The sequence below is a fragment of the Anastrepha ludens genome, chromosome 2 (genome assembly GCF_028408465.1).
Source record: "Anastrepha ludens isolate Willacy chromosome 2, idAnaLude1.1, whole genome shotgun sequence".
In the NCBI taxonomy this organism is placed as follows: Eukaryota; Metazoa; Arthropoda; class Insecta; order Diptera; family Tephritidae; genus Anastrepha; species Anastrepha ludens.
This window is the reverse complement of record NC_071498.1, coordinates 178,813,030-178,834,020: the sequence shown is the minus strand read 5'-3', so window position 1 is coordinate 178,834,020 and position 20,991 is coordinate 178,813,030. Positions and strand designations below refer to the sequence as shown.

At 36.3% G+C, this 20,991-nt stretch overlaps 1 protein-coding gene across 7 annotated transcripts in view; it reads left to right on the top strand.

The window, feature by feature from the left end:
* Nucleotides 1-20,991, top strand: part of LOC128855946 (shootin-1-like) — a 77,631-nt gene that overhangs the window by 22,987 nt on the left and 33,653 nt on the right. For 2 of the 7 annotated variants that reach the window (XM_054091206.1, XM_054091210.1), the window contains exons 3-7: nt 11,861-12,086; nt 14,823-15,009; nt 15,075-15,402; nt 15,467-15,579; nt 15,647-15,836. In XM_054091206.1, coding sequence (XP_053947181.1) covers nt 11,900-12,086; nt 14,823-15,009; nt 15,075-15,402; nt 15,467-15,579; nt 15,647-15,836 — 1,005 coding nt within the window. In that variant the 5' untranslated portion in view covers nt 11,861-11,899. Of the gene's footprint in view, nt 1-418; nt 3,196-8,518; nt 9,970-11,860; nt 12,087-14,822; nt 15,010-15,074; nt 15,403-15,466; nt 15,580-15,646; nt 15,837-19,172; nt 19,399-20,991 lie in introns of those variants that run through there. The other 5 variants (XM_054091205.1, XM_054091204.1, XM_054091208.1 and 2 more) reach the window with 4 other exon arrangements.

Sequence of the window (20,991 nt, the reverse complement as noted above, 5' to 3'; positions counted from 1 at the left end):
ACTTCTTTAAAAGAGAAGTTTAAGAAAACCCTTGGTGAAAAGTTATTGTGTAAATTGACGCTTACACTCAGCATTTTATACTTTCTAATTGCAAAATTTCATTTCGAAATTATATATGTTCTATAACGATTTTTTCCCTATTTTATTTAGATATCTGTAACCATTTTTTGCTTTTCTGGAGCTAACAAATTATGTTTTTACTTACGCGTAACCTTTACAAAATTTGAGTCAAGTAGTTTTTCCTTCGAGTCTACGAAATTATGTATTCAATGCTGAACTTTGAATTGAATGAATTTTGTTTTCGTCTACACGGCGACTCACTTTTATCATTCAATATAATAATAATGTCACCCTTACTTTGCCCTTACACATTGCAAATTATTGATGTCACATTTATCAAACCTCCCTCCCATCACAGGTGATGCTGCTAATTTTTGAAAAAACCGTGAGCGAACCGAATTTCGCCCCTACATACGCCAAATTCTGCAAAGTGCTCTTTCAAGAAATCAAGGCCGAGAGTAAGCAGCTTTTCTCAAGCTCGCTAATCAACCGCATCCAACACGAGTTCGAGACAAATGTGAACGATGCAAATGCAAAAAAATTAAAGTTGCAACCCATGGTCGATAGGTTGGAGAGCTGCATCGATTCGAAAGAACGCCTGGAACTGCAGGCTGAATTGGAAGATCAGGAATATCAGTTCCGACGTCGTGCTTGGGGCACAGTTCGCTTCATTGGCGAAATGTTCAAATTGCAATCGTTGACTAACGATCGAGTGTTCATGTGTATCGAATCTCTGCTGGAGCATGGCTCCGAGGAAAAGCTGGAGTATATGTGTAAGCTGCTGACCACAGTGGGGCACCTCCTGGAATCGCCAGATCACACAAGCAATGTACGAATGGATAAGATCTTTCGCAGAATACAGGATATCATTCATAAATCGCGTAGCAATAAACCAGCTGGCGGTCATTTCAAGATCAGCAGTCGTGTGCGTTTCATGATGCAGGATGTTATGGACTTACGCGCGCGCACCTGGGATCATCCACAGTCGCAGCCACAACAACAGCAACAACAACAACAAATGCTGATGCAACAACAACAACAGCAGCAGCAGCAATCAACACAACGTCGCTCAGCGATGAGCTCGAAGCAGGACGACAAAATGCAGTCAGGCATGAGCGGCAACATTTACGAGAAGAACAATCGACTGGGCAACTACGGTGGTGGCGGCGGCGGCAATTCGGGCAATCAACGTCACTACTTTCAAAAATCTCAAAAGTCACAGCAATTTATGCAACAACACGAACAAAAACTGAATATCGATTTAAACAAGCTGAAATTCACTAACGATGAGGTAACCCAAAGCACAACCAAACTCGGCAGCTCCACGCTATACCTTTGGCGCACACCAGGAAGGCAGACTGTCGCAAACACAACCGTAGGCGGTAATCCGCCCGCATCACTGTTGACTTTGAACTCCAGTGGCATGAACGCAGCCAACAGCAGCGGCTTTAAGCGCCAGTCCTCTATGCTAAGCTCAGCAACAACAACAGCAATTCCGTCGGCACTGGCCAATAATCCTTTTCAAGTCCTCGACAGACAGGAGAAATCGAACGAGTCATATATGGGTGCGTCAACATCACCGCAAGAGCACAAAGATACACAGTTCGCATTGGACGATAGCGATTTGCCCAACCTGAGTAAGAAGGAATGCCAAAAATTGCTTAATCAACTGATCGAGGAAGTACTCGACGGCGGCAGCAGCCGCAGCAGCAGCATGAGCAATAGCTGGCAGCATGAAACTGTTAACGAGTGGTGTAGTCTCAATTTGCGTCAACAAAAGTCCTTGCTCAAGTACCTTTTTAACGACTACCTGCACTTGGCCACAGTGAAGCGTGCACAGCGAAAGGCTTGCGCCGCCATATTTGTGCATTTGATGCGCGCCAAAGTTTGTGAGCCGCAAATGTTTGCACAAGTCTACACAGCACTGGCAGACGAACTGCCTGACCTGCAGGTTGACGTGCCCAATCTTTGGACATACATTTTTGAGTTTATAGGACCGCTCTTGCACGAGCAACTGTTGCATTTCAACGACATTTGGCTACCACAATGGGCTGACGACATACACTTTACGAAACGTTTTCTCCAAGCGCTCATCACCTACTTCACCAGCGAATTTGGCGCTACATACACGCGTGAACTGTGGAATAAAGAGTTCAAATTAGAACATGGCCAGCAATTCATGAACGATGCCGCACAATGGCGCGACTTTATCAACTCTAATGAATTTCAGTACATACACGATCGCAATTATAAACCACCGCTCACTGTGCATGCAACGTCGAGTCATCCCGCTGCCATAGCGGAGCAAATGGCACGCATTGAATATTTACTGAATGCGGCAAATGGCTGCGATCTAGCCATAGACTACATAAATACGAATGTGCACATAAACACGCATTTCATACGCAGCCTTACGAAATTTCTCTGCTGTGATTACGCAACTGTGATGCCGGCGACAAGCGCGTCCAGTGCGACGCATCCAACGACGACGACTGATAAAAATAGTAGACAACTAGACGCCGAACTATTTCGCCAGAAATGCATACCGCTACTGAGGCTTAGCCTAGACGGCGTGGAGGCGCATGAGTTGGCTTGTCTTGATGCTATCGTTGACGCCATGCAGCAATTCCATGACATTCCAACCGCCAATCAGCTCATCTGTAGCGTATTCGATTTGATCTACGATAGTGAGGTGATACCGAAAGAGTCCTTCGACAAGTGGTATCGGGCGGAGCAAGCAAATGTCTGTGTAATTGATAATAAAGAAGCAAAAAGCTTTCTGGAGACCAGTAATAGCGCGACGAGTCTAATAAAGGCGTCAGCAAAAAAGTCGTTTGCGTTAGCGCCGATGGCTTCCTCTAGCAAAGCTGGCAGTGGCAGTGGGCGTATGAATGAAGAGTTGCACGCTTACATGGAAAAGCTGCTTTAGCGCCGTAGGCGCCAAGGCCGCACCGACAAATATAAGCAAAAACAACAGCAGTAGGGTAGCGGGTGTGGAGTTGGGGGCCATTGTAATGGCAGCGCGGCCAAGCAACAACGCACTTATGCTGTGTTACAATTTCAGTGAGATGAATAAAAGCGAGCAGAGGAGGAAGACGTAAATGGAATTACATACAAATAGTAAACTCAATTAAAGAATATACACAAAACCTGCATAGGAAACGTCGGATTAACTGTTATGCCCATGTTTTGCCGCCGCCTGTTTAGCACCGCCCCACACGACCACCCACACAACAATAATTTAAAAAAATGACGAATGAAAAAAAGAATTAGTCTGTATATATGAAAAATGCATATTTTTAGCTGAGCGAACGAAAGGCACTAACAAATCAAAGATAAACAAAACAAAACTAATAGGCAAACTACTAATTAAAAAGAAAAAGAAAAAACAACAAAAAAACACAAACATAACAAAAAGTCAGAAAACAAAAGCGAAACAAATTCAAAACTAACTGCTACATTAGAGTGTGTATGTGTGTATGCGTGTGTACATATTAGTAAGTAATGTAAGGCATTTAGCGAAGAACTTTTGAAGAAAGTTTAGTGGTGAACAACAGCCCACAATTATTTGGTCTCAAAAATCGTCACGTAAAGATTTTAATAGTTTGCTATTTTTTATTGAAAAATCTTGACAAAATTACATTTAATGCGCCAACATTTGTTTTTGGCTCTCTCTCTCTCTCTCTCTATCTCTCCTATTTAATTTAAAGTGTTTTCCTATTTTCGGAATATCATACAAGTATTAAAAAACAAAAAGAATAAAAAATACAAAAAATCGTTCATACCTTAACGATGCAAGAGAGAAAAAACTGACGCTAACACTTATACATATATTTTATGTAGTACAATTAGAATATATGATGTAAATTTAAAATTTTAGTTTTAAATCTAAGCACCCACACCTGAATCTCTAACAGGAAAAGAAAGTGAGAAAGAGGTATGCAAAATGCCCTTTTTTGCTTTTCACAAGCAGTAAGGCCAAGAATTGCGTACACAAAAACGCACACGGAATGTGTCGTCATTGCGCAAGCGCGTCAATGCTGCTGCCTAGCTCGCGTGCGCGCTTAACCGCTACTCGTCAAGTGCTCGCATTCTTGCGCGTAATTTCTGTGTGCAACCGGTCCTAATCATTCCTATTACTTATTATTGTTTTGTATATAAATGCTTAAGCAAAGGTCGAAACATCAATCACATTCACATTCACAATCCCACGCACATAACTTATTTATCACACTCATTGCCCTCCATCACCTTGCCATGCCAATTAACCTTTCCATGGGCCTCAACAGCCTACGTACATTTAGCCAAGCCATTCCTTTGCCTCTCTGCAGCTAAGCACACATACAAACGCCGCTTTTTGTATACTTCATTTAATGCATTTTGGTCTCTTTGGTACCTTTACCCTTTGGGAATAGTAGTACGATTAATAAAATTTCACCAAATACCTGTTTACGCCACATGTATAAAATTGCACATTGCATTCGAGTCGAGTAGTGCAGCAAATTTCGTAGTAGTATTAAGTATTGTTTTTTGTTAATTTTTTTTTTAAGAAAATTTTGTGTTAAAAACTTACCATCACATTAACCACATTAAACGGCTGTCTGAATTTTTTTATCGGTATTATAATTATTTCATTTATTCGAAAAAAACACAATTTTTTTTAACCAAATCACACACGCACACCACCTTTACTATACACACAACAACAAAATTGGCAATATTTCATGTAATTGTTGAATGAAGAACAGAACTACAACTACACAGAAAGGTTAAAAATCACAAAGCATTATTCAAAAAATTAATATCGCACTATCTCACTACAAGTGGAAGAAATCCATACACCGCAATTCACGAGAAAGCATACAGAAATTCCAAAGAATTGTTGTAACTTTTTTCTAACTGAAAATGTTGTGAAACGTTCGATGATAAAAAAGATTTAAATAAAATCAAATTAACAAAAACAAAAAAACAAAACAAAATTTAACTAATTGATACTATAGAGGAAATTCCATTGTGAAGAGTAAAGTATTTTAGAACAAAAATAAAAGAATAAAAAATTCCAAAAAGAAATGAAAGAAAACAAAAATTATTTCAAGCAGAAAAAACATGTACCCTGTGCGCTTTAAGCCGCCTTTATTTATTTTCTATGTACAACATAAGCATAAACATACTTATTAAAAGTTAAATTATTCTATATTCTATTCCTTTTTGTATAAAGGTTTTCGTAGCAATTAATAGCAAAGCCTCCATATTCAAGAGTAAGGCTTTCCACTAATTGTAGGACTCTACACGCGATAAACGTCAGACAAGTAACAAAAAAAAAGGAAAACTTAAATTTCGCAATTTTTTTCGTATAATTTTTAAGTAGCTCTCAATTTTAGATACCATTCGATTGCAATGAAAAGTAAAATAAAATGAATGCAATAATGCTAAATATTGATTACACACAGCCCAGCCAGCAAATGTGTAAAATGAAATAGAAAAAAACTATATAACTATCTCAATGAAAAATCATTAAAAAGAATTCAGCTACATTTTGAGGCTAACGAAGTTATTTGAAATAGTTGAAGCCTCTAAAAATATACAATATATGTTTGTATGTATGGGGCCACCATTGTAAAATGATCTACAGAAACGAGATATTCGCAAAATATAAAGAGGTTAATTCACAAATTTGAAAGTGGCATTTATTTGAAGTCGAGGTATACAAACAAATTATGAAATAAAAAAGAGTAAAAGCATATTTAACAAACAAAAATGAAATTTATGTTTTTCTCTTCCTATTATCTGCAGAAAAACCAATTATTATTATTATTATTTTTTATTATAAATTTTGATGTTTGAAAAGTGAAACAAATATTCTGACTTAGAAATTAGATTTGATTTAGATTTATTTGAGGTGTGCACTTCGAGCTCATGATCTTTTGTGCCCTCACTCATGAGACCCTTGAATTCGGGTAGAAAGAGCGAAATGTGCATTATTACTTTTTACAGCAAGCTCAAATTAGTGGCAACTTAAAATCAGCAATTTATGAACAACACCTTTTTCTTCTATCAAATGTAAATTTATAAGTTCGGTGTGGCCACTGGCAATCTCTGCAAGCCTTTCACTCAAAATTAATGTAACTTCCGCTAGTGAAAAACGAGAAGTTAAAATCTTTGCGCGTTATAGTCGCTCCCATATTCCACTATTTATTTTAAAATAATGAATTTTCCAAGTTTTAATAGTAGAAAATTCAAAAATGATCTGTTTTTTTTTTAACGAGAAAATTTAAGGCCTGAAAGCCCTAATATAAATATAATTTTCAAGAGCGCCACTTTTTACTTAAAAATCTGAGTCAAAAGGCTACTTTATTTTACGTTTTATTTTTGCTTTATTCAATTATTTTTTCTGTATTCAATTTTTGTTTTTCATCAAAATTTTTTTTTTGTCTTACTGAAATTTTTGTTTACTTGTTTTTCTAAAAATTTTTTTTACTTTTTTTGTTTAACTTTTTTTTTACTTTTTTTTCAAAATTTTTTTTACTTTTTTTTTTCTAAAATTTTTTTAAATTTTTGTTTTGACAAAAGAGTAACATTTCACTTCCTTTAGGAATTCCTTGTCAAATATACTAAACACCGAAAATTTTGACGCAATACTTTTGCTATATTTGAAAAATAATTGTGAAAGAAATTGAGCAAATCATTTATCAAAGCTTTTTACCAAGGTTTTTTGTTTTCATTTACATATGTTTTTTTACTATGGTCCATAGGCAGTGGGAAACATTTTTTTTTTAATTATTATTTGTATTTCTTTATATATTTATTATTATTATATTTTTGTTTTTTCGAGGCCTGAAAACTGTAATATAATTATAATTTCCAAGAATGTTTTTTTTTTCACTCAAATATCTGTGTCAGAAAGGCTACCACGTTTTAACGTTTTGTAGAAATTCCACTTATTTATTTTTTTGTTTTTACGAAGTAATTTCCTTCACGAATTACTTCACAAGTATACTAAACACTGAACATTTTTATTGAATCTTTAACAAATTTTTATACCTATCCTTTTTTTTATATAGATGTTTTGAATCTAACAAGATTTTTCTCATTTGTTTATGGGCAGAGTTTTCCCCTTTTTTTAATTATTACTTTTTTGGTTATTTAATTATTATTTTTTTTTTTTTGGTTATTTAATTATTATAATTATTTTCTTTTACATTATTCTTATATTTTTTTCACAAGCCTAATACTTAAAAAAAAATGTATACCGTTGCATTTGACTTTGTAAATATTTTTCCTCTGCAGCAACTGGTATTAGACGTGGCAAATCATACGAATACCTAATTAAAAAACATTAGGGAAGTTCATATTTATGCAAATGATTTGGTCTTAATAAGGCAATTGCAAATTACCATAACAGCACACCAACTAAATGCGTGTATTTACAGTCATAATTGGCAAAATCTAAATTGTGTATTGTCCTATAGATTTATTAAACGATTCAAAAACCAGCCCAATTTTTTTACGATTCAAACTGGTATGCCCTACGGCTAATTCTCAAGATTTTCATTGTGAACAAATTTGAAATCCAGTAGTTTTCAAGTAATTTACCGTTAGTAATAGAGTCAAAATCGAGCGGGAAAGTTTAGTGTAGTGGAATATTTGACTGACTTATTTGACTGATTTGTATAGCGAGCAGTTCCCATTTGATTTCATTCCATGGCAAAGTTTTTTAAATTACTTCATACGAAAATTTTTAATAATACTAAATAACTGTATAATATTATTTATTAACGTTTGATTATTGCATTTGACTGAAATTTTTAATGGGCGCGTATTTCATATTATACAAAATTAATAAAAGACATTTTTTTTAATTGAGTGATAATTTAAATTTTTTTTTTTTTTGTACGGATTACTTGATTTATGAAATAATCGTTTTTCTCTATATACTATATATATTTGTTTTTGTCTTTTATTCAGAATTTTTTGAAAAAATTAAAACAAAAAGTGGAAAATGCATAAGGTTTTGATTATTGCATCATTTGCAAATTTTTAATGTGCGCGTTTTCTATGAAAAACGGATAAAAGAAATTTTTTTGTTTGTTTTTGATTGAGTTATGATTTTTTTTTTGTACGAAATACTTTATTTATAATAAATATGCTTTTGTAATTTTACTCACAATTTTTGAAAAAAAAAATGTAAAATGTTAAATGTATTAAGTTTTGATTGTTGCATCTTTATAAAATTTTTAACGAACGCGTTTTTTTATGAAAAACGTATAAAAGACAAATTTGTTTTGATTGAGTGATGATTTTTTTGTGGAGCGATTTCTTGATCTATAAAATAATCGTTTTTGTTGTTTTTTTTTCTAATTTTATACATGTTTTGAAAAAAATTAAAAAACGAAATTCTTTGAAGAAATAAATTCAATTGTTTTTGTTTTGTGAAAAAATTTGTTTTTTTTTTTTGTGTTTTGGAAAATTTAGATTTTTTTTTAATTAAAATTTTGGAATTTTCTTTCCTTTTTGAAAATATTTATTTCACTGAAAATTTATTAATTCACGAAGGTGAATTGATTCACAAAACGAAATCTTGTTCGCACTTTTGTATTCATCGTTCCATCCTCTGTCCCATAATATTATGCCAGGTAAAATAGAAATTTAAATTAAAAAAAAAAAAAGATATAATTTTAAATATATGTTAGTTACTTTTCTTCTACACAATATCGACGATAATTCATTTCTACTAGACTTACACTTACACTTCGACCTCATGGGATTTTGTGCCCTCTACTCACCACAGAGGGCACCCTAATTTCTACTAAACTTCCCAGTGTTTTATAATTGTTGGAAAACCTTTGTAGTAAAACATTTTTTAAAACCTTTACTTAATTAAATTTTTCAATTTTCATGATTGTTATTTTTATTATTAAGTTTATTTATTTATAAACTTTTTTTTACATCTAAGAACTTATAAAATCCAAAATATTGAATCTAAAAACAACGAAAATGAATTTTTTTTCCTAATTTCAACATTGGATTTATTTCAAAAACCAAAAAGGGGTCCAAATATAACTTCGTTAGTCTCAAAACCGGCAACCTGTCTCTTTGTTTATTTAATACAGTTTATTATAAATAAATGAAAGTCTTTTGTGTAAAACCAATAAAAAAAAAATAATTAAAAAATTTAAAATAATGCAAGAATTGAAAAATTATAAATTTAATGAATAAAAATGTAAACCTAATCAATTACATATAAATACCAAGTATTCACGGAAACTAAGCAGAATGTGAAGTGGAGTAAGTGTTAGTAAGTCAGCATCATTATCTAAACAACAGGCTAAACAGACAAACTTAAATAAGTAAAAGATACGAAATACATACATACATATAATCTACATATATACGAATGTATGTGGGTACTGTGCGATCCAAAAAAAAAAAAAACAAAAAAAGCGCTAACCTACCAATAATAGAAATTATATAACAAAAAAAAGGAAAAACGAAAACATCATGCATTATATATAATCCATTCATGCATTCGATATGCTCGTATCAAATACACAACTCTAAATAAAATGAAATCAATAAGAGAATTGAAAAAGAAAAAGCAAAACGCAAATAGTAAACAGCAAACTGCAAACTGCAAGACAGCTTGAGATGCTTCGTTTCACCGAAGCTTGTTAGACGGCTTGTCTAAAGAAGCATTATGACTTTAAGTAAAAATAAAACAAATTAAAAAAATGAAGCGTACATACGACTGCATATTTCTTCTATGGATATGTAGGAGTAACCGTGCGCTCATAGTATAATGGATTAAACAAAACGAAAATATGCTGTCTTTTATTTTTGTAAAAATATTCGGCTGGGTGAAATATTCACGGCAAAGTGAAAGGCCTTTGAAAGTGAAGGCGTGGAAAGAAGGTAGATATTTTTAAATACTTATAAGTACAAGAATCTTCAAGCTGGAGTTTCTTCTTTAAATTCAAATGAGCTATCAGGAAAGGTACTACTCGTTACCTGCTTAGTGATAGAAATACTATTTGGATACCTGTGGTCACGAGCAATTTAATAATCAAATACAATATTATCCAAGTTGCCAATAGGTCATGTAGAGATGAAGGCATATGCGTAACAGCTAGGCTACTATGCCGCAAATAATTAAGATAAAGAGAAAGGAACTGCTCAGCCTTTCAGCAGAGGATATCTCTAAGGGCATGGCTTGTAAAGCGTTTTCCAATAAGAGGTATTATTTTATGTTAATGTTATTTTTTAATATAGATGATCGGATGTTTATTTTATTATAGAGAGGAAGGTATGCCGTTAATAGTGGAAAATAAAATCGGGGAAAATGACCACCACAACCACGTTTACAGGACAATATCCTTTTCAAGAAATTTTCCATAACCGAATCGCAAAGTGGTTGCCCTATGTCCTCGATAGCCTCACGAATTCCATCTTTGAGGTCTTGAATCGACCCTGGGCTGTTGGCGTAGACCTCCTCTTTCACGTGGCCCCACAGAAAAGAGTCACAAGGTGTTAAATCACAAGATCTAGGTGGCCAATTGTGATCCCCTCTTCGAGAGATAACACGGTCCGGAAACTTTCCCGTAAAAGATCAATGGTTTCGTTGCTTGTGTGGCACGTAGCACCGTCTTATTGAAAATAAACCTTGTTCGGATCAATACCATACAATTCCGGCCATAAAAAATCGTTAATCATCTCTACTCTTTAACACCTAACACGTGTTATTGGAAAACCCTTTATAACCGGTCACTGGTATTTGGCAGGCATTCCTTTAGACTAGGAAGAATAGTTGAGCATTTTCTCTGCAATTGCCTAGCCAAATCAGAGCAGATTTTCTAGGTAGATACTTTTTCACTTCTCTTATGGAACTGTCCGGCGTGCGGATTAAACTAATGCTGCGCTTCATAAGAGCCGCAAAATAGTTTTATGAAGATAAATAAAAGAGGTTCCCATGCCGCACAGTGGTATTACAAGGGAACTGTAAGGTCCAAGGACCCAACCTAAATTCAAATTAGGCATTGCTTATTTATTGCCAAACATTTTACCTAATAATAATACAATAATAAATTATACTTTCCAAATATCGATCCATTTGGTGAAATTTTCGTTGACATTTATTCATATAACCTCTACCTTTGAGATGACCCTACAGAAAATAATCCAAAGTTGTTCATACGAGCGTTCTTGGCGACCGAATTTCTGCAGAATACCCAGAAATTATTCTCCTCGAGAATTTCCTTTTGTAATAAATTGATTGTTTCATTGCCTGTATGGCTTGTCTTGCCTTCTTGTTGAAACCACAAACCGTCAAATTGCATACCATCAGCCATAGGGCAAAATACGCTTTGTCAACACATCCGATAACGATTTACGAGGAAAAATAACCACCAAAAAGTAACAGAAGAGGAATGTACAGTCTTTTCAACATATTGCCGTTGATTTTCCCGTACTCAAATAGGGCTAATTTTGTTTGTGCCCGTGCAAATGGAAATGAGGAGATGATTTCTTTAGTAAAACCAACGGTAGTGTATTTTACCTAATATATTTTTTGTTCGCCATCGAACTGTGACGGCTGTCAAAATAAAACACTGCTAAACCCCTAGAAACTCTAGCTTGAAAGACTGTACAAAGTTAGGCTTGTGGCATAAATGGCGCGCGATTTTTATTTTCTTTGAGCTAACGTCAATACAGCCATCATTTCTTAGGTGTTGGGGAAAATTACAAAACAACTAATAATAATTTTTTAATTCAACATCTTTTCTCCATTTTTTTTTTGCTTAACAATCAGCATTTATTTGTCGTTACAATAACGTTACCCGGCTGAAAGATGGAACGACGTGGACGCATTCCTGTTGCACGCTTTCGCACTCAAGAAGGTAAAACCCGCAGTCGTAGTCGTGTGCGAGATCCTGACTATAATGAGCAAGACCCCGAAACTGATCTGTTTACTCTGCTGGAGGATAATATTGCACTGAAGGAAGAGAATAAAGCATTGAAAGTCGAAATTGAAAATGGTGAGTAAAAAATGCGAAGAAGTTAATTATAAAATCATAAAATATTATATAGGATAATAAAAATGAGTGTAATATTGACGCATGTTCAATAAGAATTGCCTTATAAGGTTCGAGATGGACCAAGTAGGTTCGAAAATAAGTCAATTTAGAAAATAGTAAAATTCGAGCTAACATCTCCAAACCCAGCAGGCGGTTTTCTGGTGCATGTTGAAGCTGACCCTTAGTGTCCACAAATGGCAAAAATATATGTCTTCTAATTTGGAACTAATTTTTGTTATATATTTCTCAGACTAGCGACTAGGTGAAGGGCTGAGGGTCTATGCCGGCACCATGACTCGAAACGTAACAAGGTGTCAGTATTTTTCTAATTACACGGGCCAATAAAATTAAGCAAAAATATTTTACCAAAAACCAGAGTATACTTTTCCAAAAGTTTTCGACGTGATGAATGCAAATGCAAATCGTGGGTCATAATTGCTCTGGTGGCTCAGGTTTCCGAGATACCACCTTGATCAAAAATATCCCGGAATATATTTAAAAAATTCAAAGTTTATTCCTCAAAAGTGATGTGGAGCCTTCAAAGGACTCCCCATCACCTACAACGCACTTATGCCAGATATTGATCCAGCTCTTGAAGCAATTCTGGAACTCTATTTTCGAGCCTGGACATCAGAGCCATCTTCGATTTTTTCATTACTTCTTTTCGGCTGTTAAAATGCTGAAGAGGTTCCCGTAGTGGTTTTTTGACTCGTTCAAATAGAAAAAATCGCAGCAAGCCATGTCTGGTGAATTCGACGGCTGTTGGATGGTATTCGTTTCGTTCTTGGTTAAAATTCACCGTTAATGATGGCACTGGGCGACGGTGCGTTATCAAAGTGCAAAATCCATGATATGTTTTCCTACAGATCCTCTCTTTTTTGGCGAATTTGTGTACTGCTTCACGTAACGTTATTAACTATCTGACCTTCTGGCAAAGATTAAAAAAATCGTAATGTACAATACCGTTGTAATCCATAAAACCGTGAGCATCGCTTTCTTTTTTGACTAAAGACGACGTGGTTCACAATGGTTCATTCGGAGCTCTCCCTCGCCTGATGTCTGGATTGCATGTCATACTCATAAATCTACGTCTCGTCTTCAGTAATGATGCGTTTGCCTTGGAAATCCTGACTTTGGCGATAACAATGCGGCCCATTTGTTACATGAAATCCATGTGCTTAGGGACCAACTTTGCATCAATACGTCGCAAAATCAAATCATTAACTATCATACAATGTCCTGAACGGATCCATAAGCAGCTTCTGCCAGCTCTCTGACGGCTAATTGATCAACTTTTTTCTTTCTTTTTATTGATGTTTTCATCAGTTTTCGATGTTGACGGCCTGCCACTACTTTCGTCATCCTCGATAGGCTACCGATCTCTTCTGAAGCGTTCATGTCATTCGCAATCGGGTGTTTTCGTTAGAGTATCTTTTCTGACACAGTCTCCCAACATTTCTAAGGCTTTCCCAACATTGAATCCATTTTTAGCGCAAAATTTTATACAAACTCGTTGTTGCAAATTCTAAATTATTTTTAAAATTTTAATGTAAAACCAAATCGAAAACACGTGCAGAGGTAGATTTACTCAAGACGGCATAACTTTTACAAATTCCAAGCAATTACGATAAAATTTTGGTAGGAATGTTAATCACAGAACTCAAATGAGTGACTTAAAGCTTCACCTGGTTGTTGTTTCGGGGACTTTTTGATCAGAAGGTATTTTAATCTAAAAGATCAAAAAACGCGATTTTGGAAAAAAAAATTTTCCCCTAAAATATAATATACCAAATATAAAAAGTGCTGTTATTTTCCGAATACCATTAAATTTGCAGCTATTCCTTTTTTTGGCGGGAAAGAATTTATGGGGAATAATTTACGCTGCCTCGTTAATCTAGCGTAAGTGCCTCGGTAGTCCAGCCTGCCACCCCAGAGATTGTGGGTTCGAATCGCACGTAAAGAAGCGGCCTCGTTAGTCTAGCGTAAGTGCCTCAGTAGTCCAGCCTGCCATCCCAGAGGTTGTGGGTTTGAATCCCATGTAAAGCATGGTCCTCGCACTTTTTCAAACTTACCTACTTTGGTACCCCAACCTCCTTATCCTCAAACCCAAAAACCTTATCTTTCCAATCCTTACTCCCGCACAAAAGTCAGCGGATTACTAGCATTGTGGCTGCTAAAACAAGCAAAAAACAAAGAAAAAGACACAGTTACACATTACACCAGTGGCGCCATCAAAAGAGGAAGCGGGCAATCGCAGTAATAGTGCAGGCACATCAAACTTTAGCGAAGTCCTCAACCATATGTTGTGTAGTCCTTCTGATAGAAAAATGTGAAACACAGATGGCGCTCTAAACAGTTAGAAGGCGTTGTTCCTAAGCAACGATAGGTGGGCATTCCCACTACTTAGGATTGGTAGCGGCAGGCTAATCACCTACCCTGCCAGAAATTAAAAATAGATTAACGAAACCAACGTAAGACTGAGTCTTGTCGAGGCCCTATGCTCCCAAATGGAGTGAACAAGGCAAAAAAAAAAGCAAATTACGCTGTTACAACAACAGTGAAAAATTATTTGCATAAATTGAATTGAAATTTTCAAAAATCGAAAAAATTAAATAAAAAATAGTAATTAATAAGAACGATTAGAACGAGGCGAATTAGAGTGAGAAGGGTTGTCAATAATACATATTTCTATTACAGGCAAGAAAGCGCAAACTGAATTGGAGGAGAAGGAAACCAAAGTGCGTGAGGAATTAGATGCTTTAAAGAAACAGCATCTCGTTAACGAGACACAAATCAAGGAGCTTACCGTTAAATTCAATAAATTAGGCAGCGAACGAAATGCTCTGGACAAATTACATAAAATGAAAATCGAGAAAATTACAAGGTGAGCTAATAAATAATTGTGCCACAACCTTTTTCCTAACATATTTTGCCTGCCATTCATTACAGCCTGGAGAATGAGTTACAGTCGCTGCAAGAAAATCAAAAACTTCTTGCTTCCGCAACACCACCACCGTCACCACCAGCAATTCTTAATGTTGCTGTGGCGCCCATTGCCTCCCCAAGTTTGAGCAGCAAACTACTAAAGATTATACCAACGCTGAGCAGTGGTGAAATGGAAAGTATTGTCGATGTGGAACCTACAGCAGCGCTACCCATCACAAGCGATCTGGTTGAGCGTTTGGTTGACGAATTTCAAACATTGAAAAATTCTATGAATGCCGTGGAACTGCAGCTATATGAAGCGAATGAAAAAATAGCCGAGCTATTGGAGAATGTAGGTTTAAATTTGTAAAATGAAAGTAGAAAATAAAGTTAACTAAAAATTGGAATACTTGCAGCAACACCATTTGGAGGAGGAGAACGAAACGCTACGCACGGAAAATACAAATCTGACCAAAGTCGCCAAATTGTTGACGGAAAATATGAAGGAGAGCGTTGAGACAAGCAAAAAGTAAAGAAATTTAATTATTTTTTTCTACTCATTCAAATTTTTTAAACGTTTTTATGTCAAAACACAGAATGGAAGCTGCGCTGATCAAATTAAAGCAACGCAACGATGAATTGAATGCGAAGACACGCGACATAACCGATGGGCAACCTGAGCCAAGTCCTTCACCAACCACTATCCAGGCCAACGAAGAGTTCGAACAAATAAAAGAGGAAGTCGAAAGTCAAAATCGCGATCATAATGAGCGCATTGTTGAAATGGTGAGTTGACGCTGTAAGATTTGCAAATTGGCTTAAAGAAATTGATATTCTCTTAAAAATTGAATTGAAATTCTGTGCAATGAGTGTACAATTAGCGAAGCGGCACTTACGTTTATCACTTTTATGAGCGTGCAGTAACTCCAGGTAATAAACGGACCGACTTTAGTTGCTTGAAATGTATAAATTGTTCGCAAAATTGCTAGTTTATTTACTAAAACCCCTTACACTGCTAATGGCAGTCTACGCAAGTCTTCTAAATACATTAGGTAGGCAGGTAGGTAGAAGTGGCAGTCGGTCTTTAAACCAACTCTCTTAGATCGTTATCGATCCATTGTGATACCACAGTAGCTGTTTACCTGCTACTCCTCGTTAAACCATTTTGTTTCAAGTGCACACCCATTGATCTGGCTGGCCCTTATATCCTTAAGGCTATCAGTATCATTCAAGAACGATGAGTTAAAGTATATAAACCTAGTGGCAAGCCACGCAGGACAGTGACAAAAAAGATGTCTGACATACTCTTTCTCCTCTTGATTCATGCAGCTTTTGCAATAGTCGACCTGAGGTACGTTCAATCTTTGAGCATGTCGGCTTAGGAGACAGTCTCCTGTGAAGCAGCTAACATAGAGACGTTTTTCCTTTGACCTTTGAGCGCCTTACGTCAGATTCTGGCCAAATTATTTTTTACAACAGTATAGTAGCAAGTTGAAGGGACGATGCTACTTATACCACGCAGCTTGTAGGTTGAGAAGGTTATACCTAGAATCTCCCCAAGAGGGAGGCGAGTGATAGTGCCCTTTCGCGCTAATTTGCCTGCTTTACAATTCTCTTGTAAGTCACTATTCTCTGGCACCCGTATCAAACGGATGCGGAAATATTCCTCCATGCTTGGTATTTGCGCGCAATGATGAAATAAGTGACAACCTCACCAAGAGATTTAATCTCCGCTTGTCTATCAGCATAAATATAGATTTCTCAAAGGTAGTCACATTTTTGCTTAACCACATGAATGGCGAGAATTTCAGCCAGAAATACGCTACAGTGATTACTTTGAATTCAGTAGACGCCAAAGCCAACTTTATCGTCAAGCTTTGAGTCATCAGTAAATAATCATAAGCAATTTTTCCGGACCAGATCCACTCACGTCTGGTTTGAATTCTAATACTAAATAACAAACTTAAATATGGTTCATCCAAACAGCAGTCAACAAGATTAGTTGGACCCAGACCGAGTGTTATCGCCGAGTGCCCAACACCTAAATCGCACTATAGATTAGTTGGGGCAAGCCGAGCAGCAGCCGAGTATACTGTTTATCCAGCAAGTCTACCTCCCTTAGAAAAAAAGAGTATTCAGAGCATCAGAGGATGTGGTTTTAAGAGCGTTGAACTTTCTAAACTTTTTTCTAATTATATTGAAAGAAGTTCAATATTCATAGACCGGATAATGTGCATATGCGTAGCATTAAGCCACCACTGAGTTCTCGCAAAAGGGTGCTCATGGAAAGTAAAGGATGAAGAAGGAATCGTAAGGGTTTGGTTTTGCATTTCTGTTGTTTGGGTAGGCAATTTGCCGACTTTGCAAGTACTAGCGGTTAGTCTATCTGAATAGTTCTAACAAAATGTTTAGCTGATAAAACGGGAATATCTTAGATAACTGCTTGTTATGTGTATGCCGTCGAGAAATGTTAACAGACAAAGAATGTACCCATTAGAATGTTTCACTTCGACAGCTTATCTTGTCAACACAACTTGAAACACTTTCATATTTTCCTATGTTTTATTCACCTAAAGCCACACACGGTTGAAAGCGCGCAAAAGGCTGCACCTGTCGTGATTTTGCTACTCGGCTCTTAGTAAGTTTGATAGAATCCAAGAGTTCACAATACAGTGCCTGTATTTAAGAATACCTTATAGGAGACGTGGCAGTCAGTAGAGCTTCAAATTTCGGGACTTTTGTCCCGTAAATGTTGAGATGACTGCAGAAGATGTTGGAGGAGAAAGCAGAGTAATTACATATTAAACTCTGCATTCGTCATGATTTTTAAGCTTCTTTTTTTAATGCTCGAATTATTCATACAATTGCGAAAAATTAGTTACACGGTTTGATTGAAAAGTAATGAGCCTTATTTTTTTTAAGCAGTTTTATTTAACCTTTTGGCTTATACAACTAATATTCTTCAAAATAGGACCCTTGAGCGTCAATACACCGCTGGTAGCGGTCCTTCCACTGCAGGAAACATTTTTTAAACTTATCCGCCGGAATCGCGTTCAATTCGGCTGTCACAGTTTTTTGGGTCGCCTCGATGGAGTCGAAACGCCCCCCCTTCAGCTTTCTTTTCAGGCGCGAGAACAAGAAGAAGTCCGGAGGGGACAGGTCTGGGCTGTAGGGAGGGTGAGGAAGTACCGGAACCCCCACCTTGGCCAATGCAGAGGTGCAGAGGAAGGCGGTGTGCTCCGGCGCATTGTCGTGATGAAGGGTCCAATTGAAGTGATTTGAAGTGAATTGAAGTGATGAAGGGGCCTTCGTTGAACGACTTGTGCCACCGTTTTACCTGGCCACTAGACAGAGATTGGTTCCCGTAAGCTTCCTTGAGTAGCCCAATGGTTTCGGTACTCGTTTTGTTTAGCTTTACGCAAAATTTGATCGAGTAACGTTGCTCCAACGATCGCTGCATTTTCGCCACTGCAAAATCCTAATACACTTTTAAAACAGCTTTCACGCGCGGAGCGATGTCGACTGCACCGCTGTTGCCAGCGAACTGGGACCGGTTTCTTGTGGAAGGGGAAGGTTCACCGATCATTTTCCCCCACCAGCCCATTCGGTTGATCGCTTGGCAGACGCGCGGGAAGGCTTTTCAATCAAACCCTGTATTTACATTGCAATAATTTTCGTGTTGAAAACAAACTATAATGTTTTTTTTGGTTTTTGTTATTGCTCTAAATAAGATATTCGCACTAAATTTGAAAAGATCTGCGTGCTTTGATACGTTTTATTACACTTTTCATTCAAGTGAAGTTAGTCCGATTATTTTTTGGAGCCATTGTACCCTTCAGGTCCAATTTCTTCGCTGCCTAGCAAACCTAAAGTGCCGTATGGCTATTCGAAATGATGAACATTTTTTAATTTGGTACCAGTACTTATCTAGCCAAAAAAAATCGAACTTAGCGCATTAAATTTATTTGGCACGTGAGCAATGCCTACAGCGAATATTATTTATGCTTCCACTATGGTTACTATAATATAAAAATATATATATTTATATATGTACATATATATATACACTTAAGTTATATAATATTTTCTAAAAAGCTAATTATAAATATCTGGCACATTTAGGGCTTAAAACGAGTTTCTGGCTTCTTTAGGCCTTTCCAAAATATGTTCAGAAGCTCTTAGGCAATAATGAATCTGGCACAAATACCAAATATATCACAAAACTACATGCATACATACATACATACCTATACTGGCGTACCAAGTTTGCTTTGGTGGAGGGGAAATTAAAATATCTTCGTCGCTTTGTGTTGAAAAATGCACTTGCAACAAACGTAACTACTACAGAGTAAGACCAAATGAAGACGTTTACAAAGATATATACCTATATTCGTGACTGTATCTGCTGCATACGTACGAGTACATGAGTTGGGCCTTTTAAAATTTAATATTGTCATGCGGCTGTTTGTTATTTGCTTCCCTGCATGAAGAAAGCTGGTTTATGTTATGTGTGTCTTTTATGCTGTGCTCGATTATTGTCTGAGGGTGATTGTGTTAGGTGGGGGAAACATTGAATCAAGTGTATACCTATAAAACCGGAATTAACTCAGGCCCGCCATTGATGCGACGAAAGGAATTTCTAAAAAGGAAACTGTCTTGGAAAGGAAGAAAGAAATCATGTGTTGTTCCAAAAACACCCGGAACTTTAAGAGAGAGTACGCAAAGTAGTTTTCTTTGACGATAAAGCATCATCACATCGCGTAAAGGAAGCCTGGGAAATTCATTTTAATTCATTCCCTTGTCAGCCGATACTGCATGCCGGAATGACTCGGGATTTTCCCAACTAAAGTCTGCCGCCTCAGTAAACTAACCCTGTATAGTGTACTGAACCTCATCCTTCGTCTATCGCCTTGGAACCGCTTCGTGCAGTAAGGCTGCTCGTAATACTTCTTCTTAGTGTTAGCATTGAGCCTGACCTTGGAGCCGAAGTTTATTTCTGCCGCGTTTGCCAAAGACGGTTCCACTAGAACTCAACTTCGGTTAGATGTAATCAGTGCAAAAGGTCAAGCATCACAATTGGAACCTCTACGGCTCCTCGGAGCTCCCAAGATCAATATTAGGAGAGGACATTTCACTTCACTTCTCTGGTGTAAGCAGGCTCTAGTCCATGCTAAGGTCCCTGTCGAAGCCGACGAAGCAAAGTAACAGGGTGGCAATCACTTTTGGTGATTGTGATTTGTCGGACTTAAAGCGATGCACGAGCTATTTTAATCAAAAGTTCATATTGCATCCTTCGTCAGGCTACAAGGAGGTTGCACAAATCGACTTTTGAATATAAGATGAGAAAAATATGTATCTAAGAAAAAAATATTTTCTAATAGCACAAAAATATATACGAGTATTCTAACAAGTTTTGTTTGTTTTTCGTTTACAAAATTCCGGTTTCATAAGTATTGCCTGATAGTTAAAAATGATCAATAAATCTAGACGGCTTGGCTTTTGAAATTTTCTTATAATACAGAATTGCAAAAAAGTGTGAGCGGGAAACCATTGGTAGAGGTTTGGTTGGGCATGTTCTGATACTAACGCGAAATTAATACACGTTGCTTGTTTGGTGCCGTGGAATACATTTTACCCAAATAGGACTTGTAATCGAATTCATACTGCGCGAGAAATCAAAGCATGTTTGTCTACTTTTTCGAACGTTGCTATAGACATATATCATTTCTGCCGGAGATGTCAACGTTCCATAGTATTATTATATATATAAAAAAATTTAAATAAAAAAAAAAAAAAAATTTAAATAAAATAAAAAAAAAAATTTAAGTAAAATAAAAAAAAAATTAAATAAATTAACACAAAAAATTAGCACACTCTAAAAATTAAATATGACAACTGGTCAGCCATGTTGGAGTATGAGGACTTTATTCGATCGCGAAGC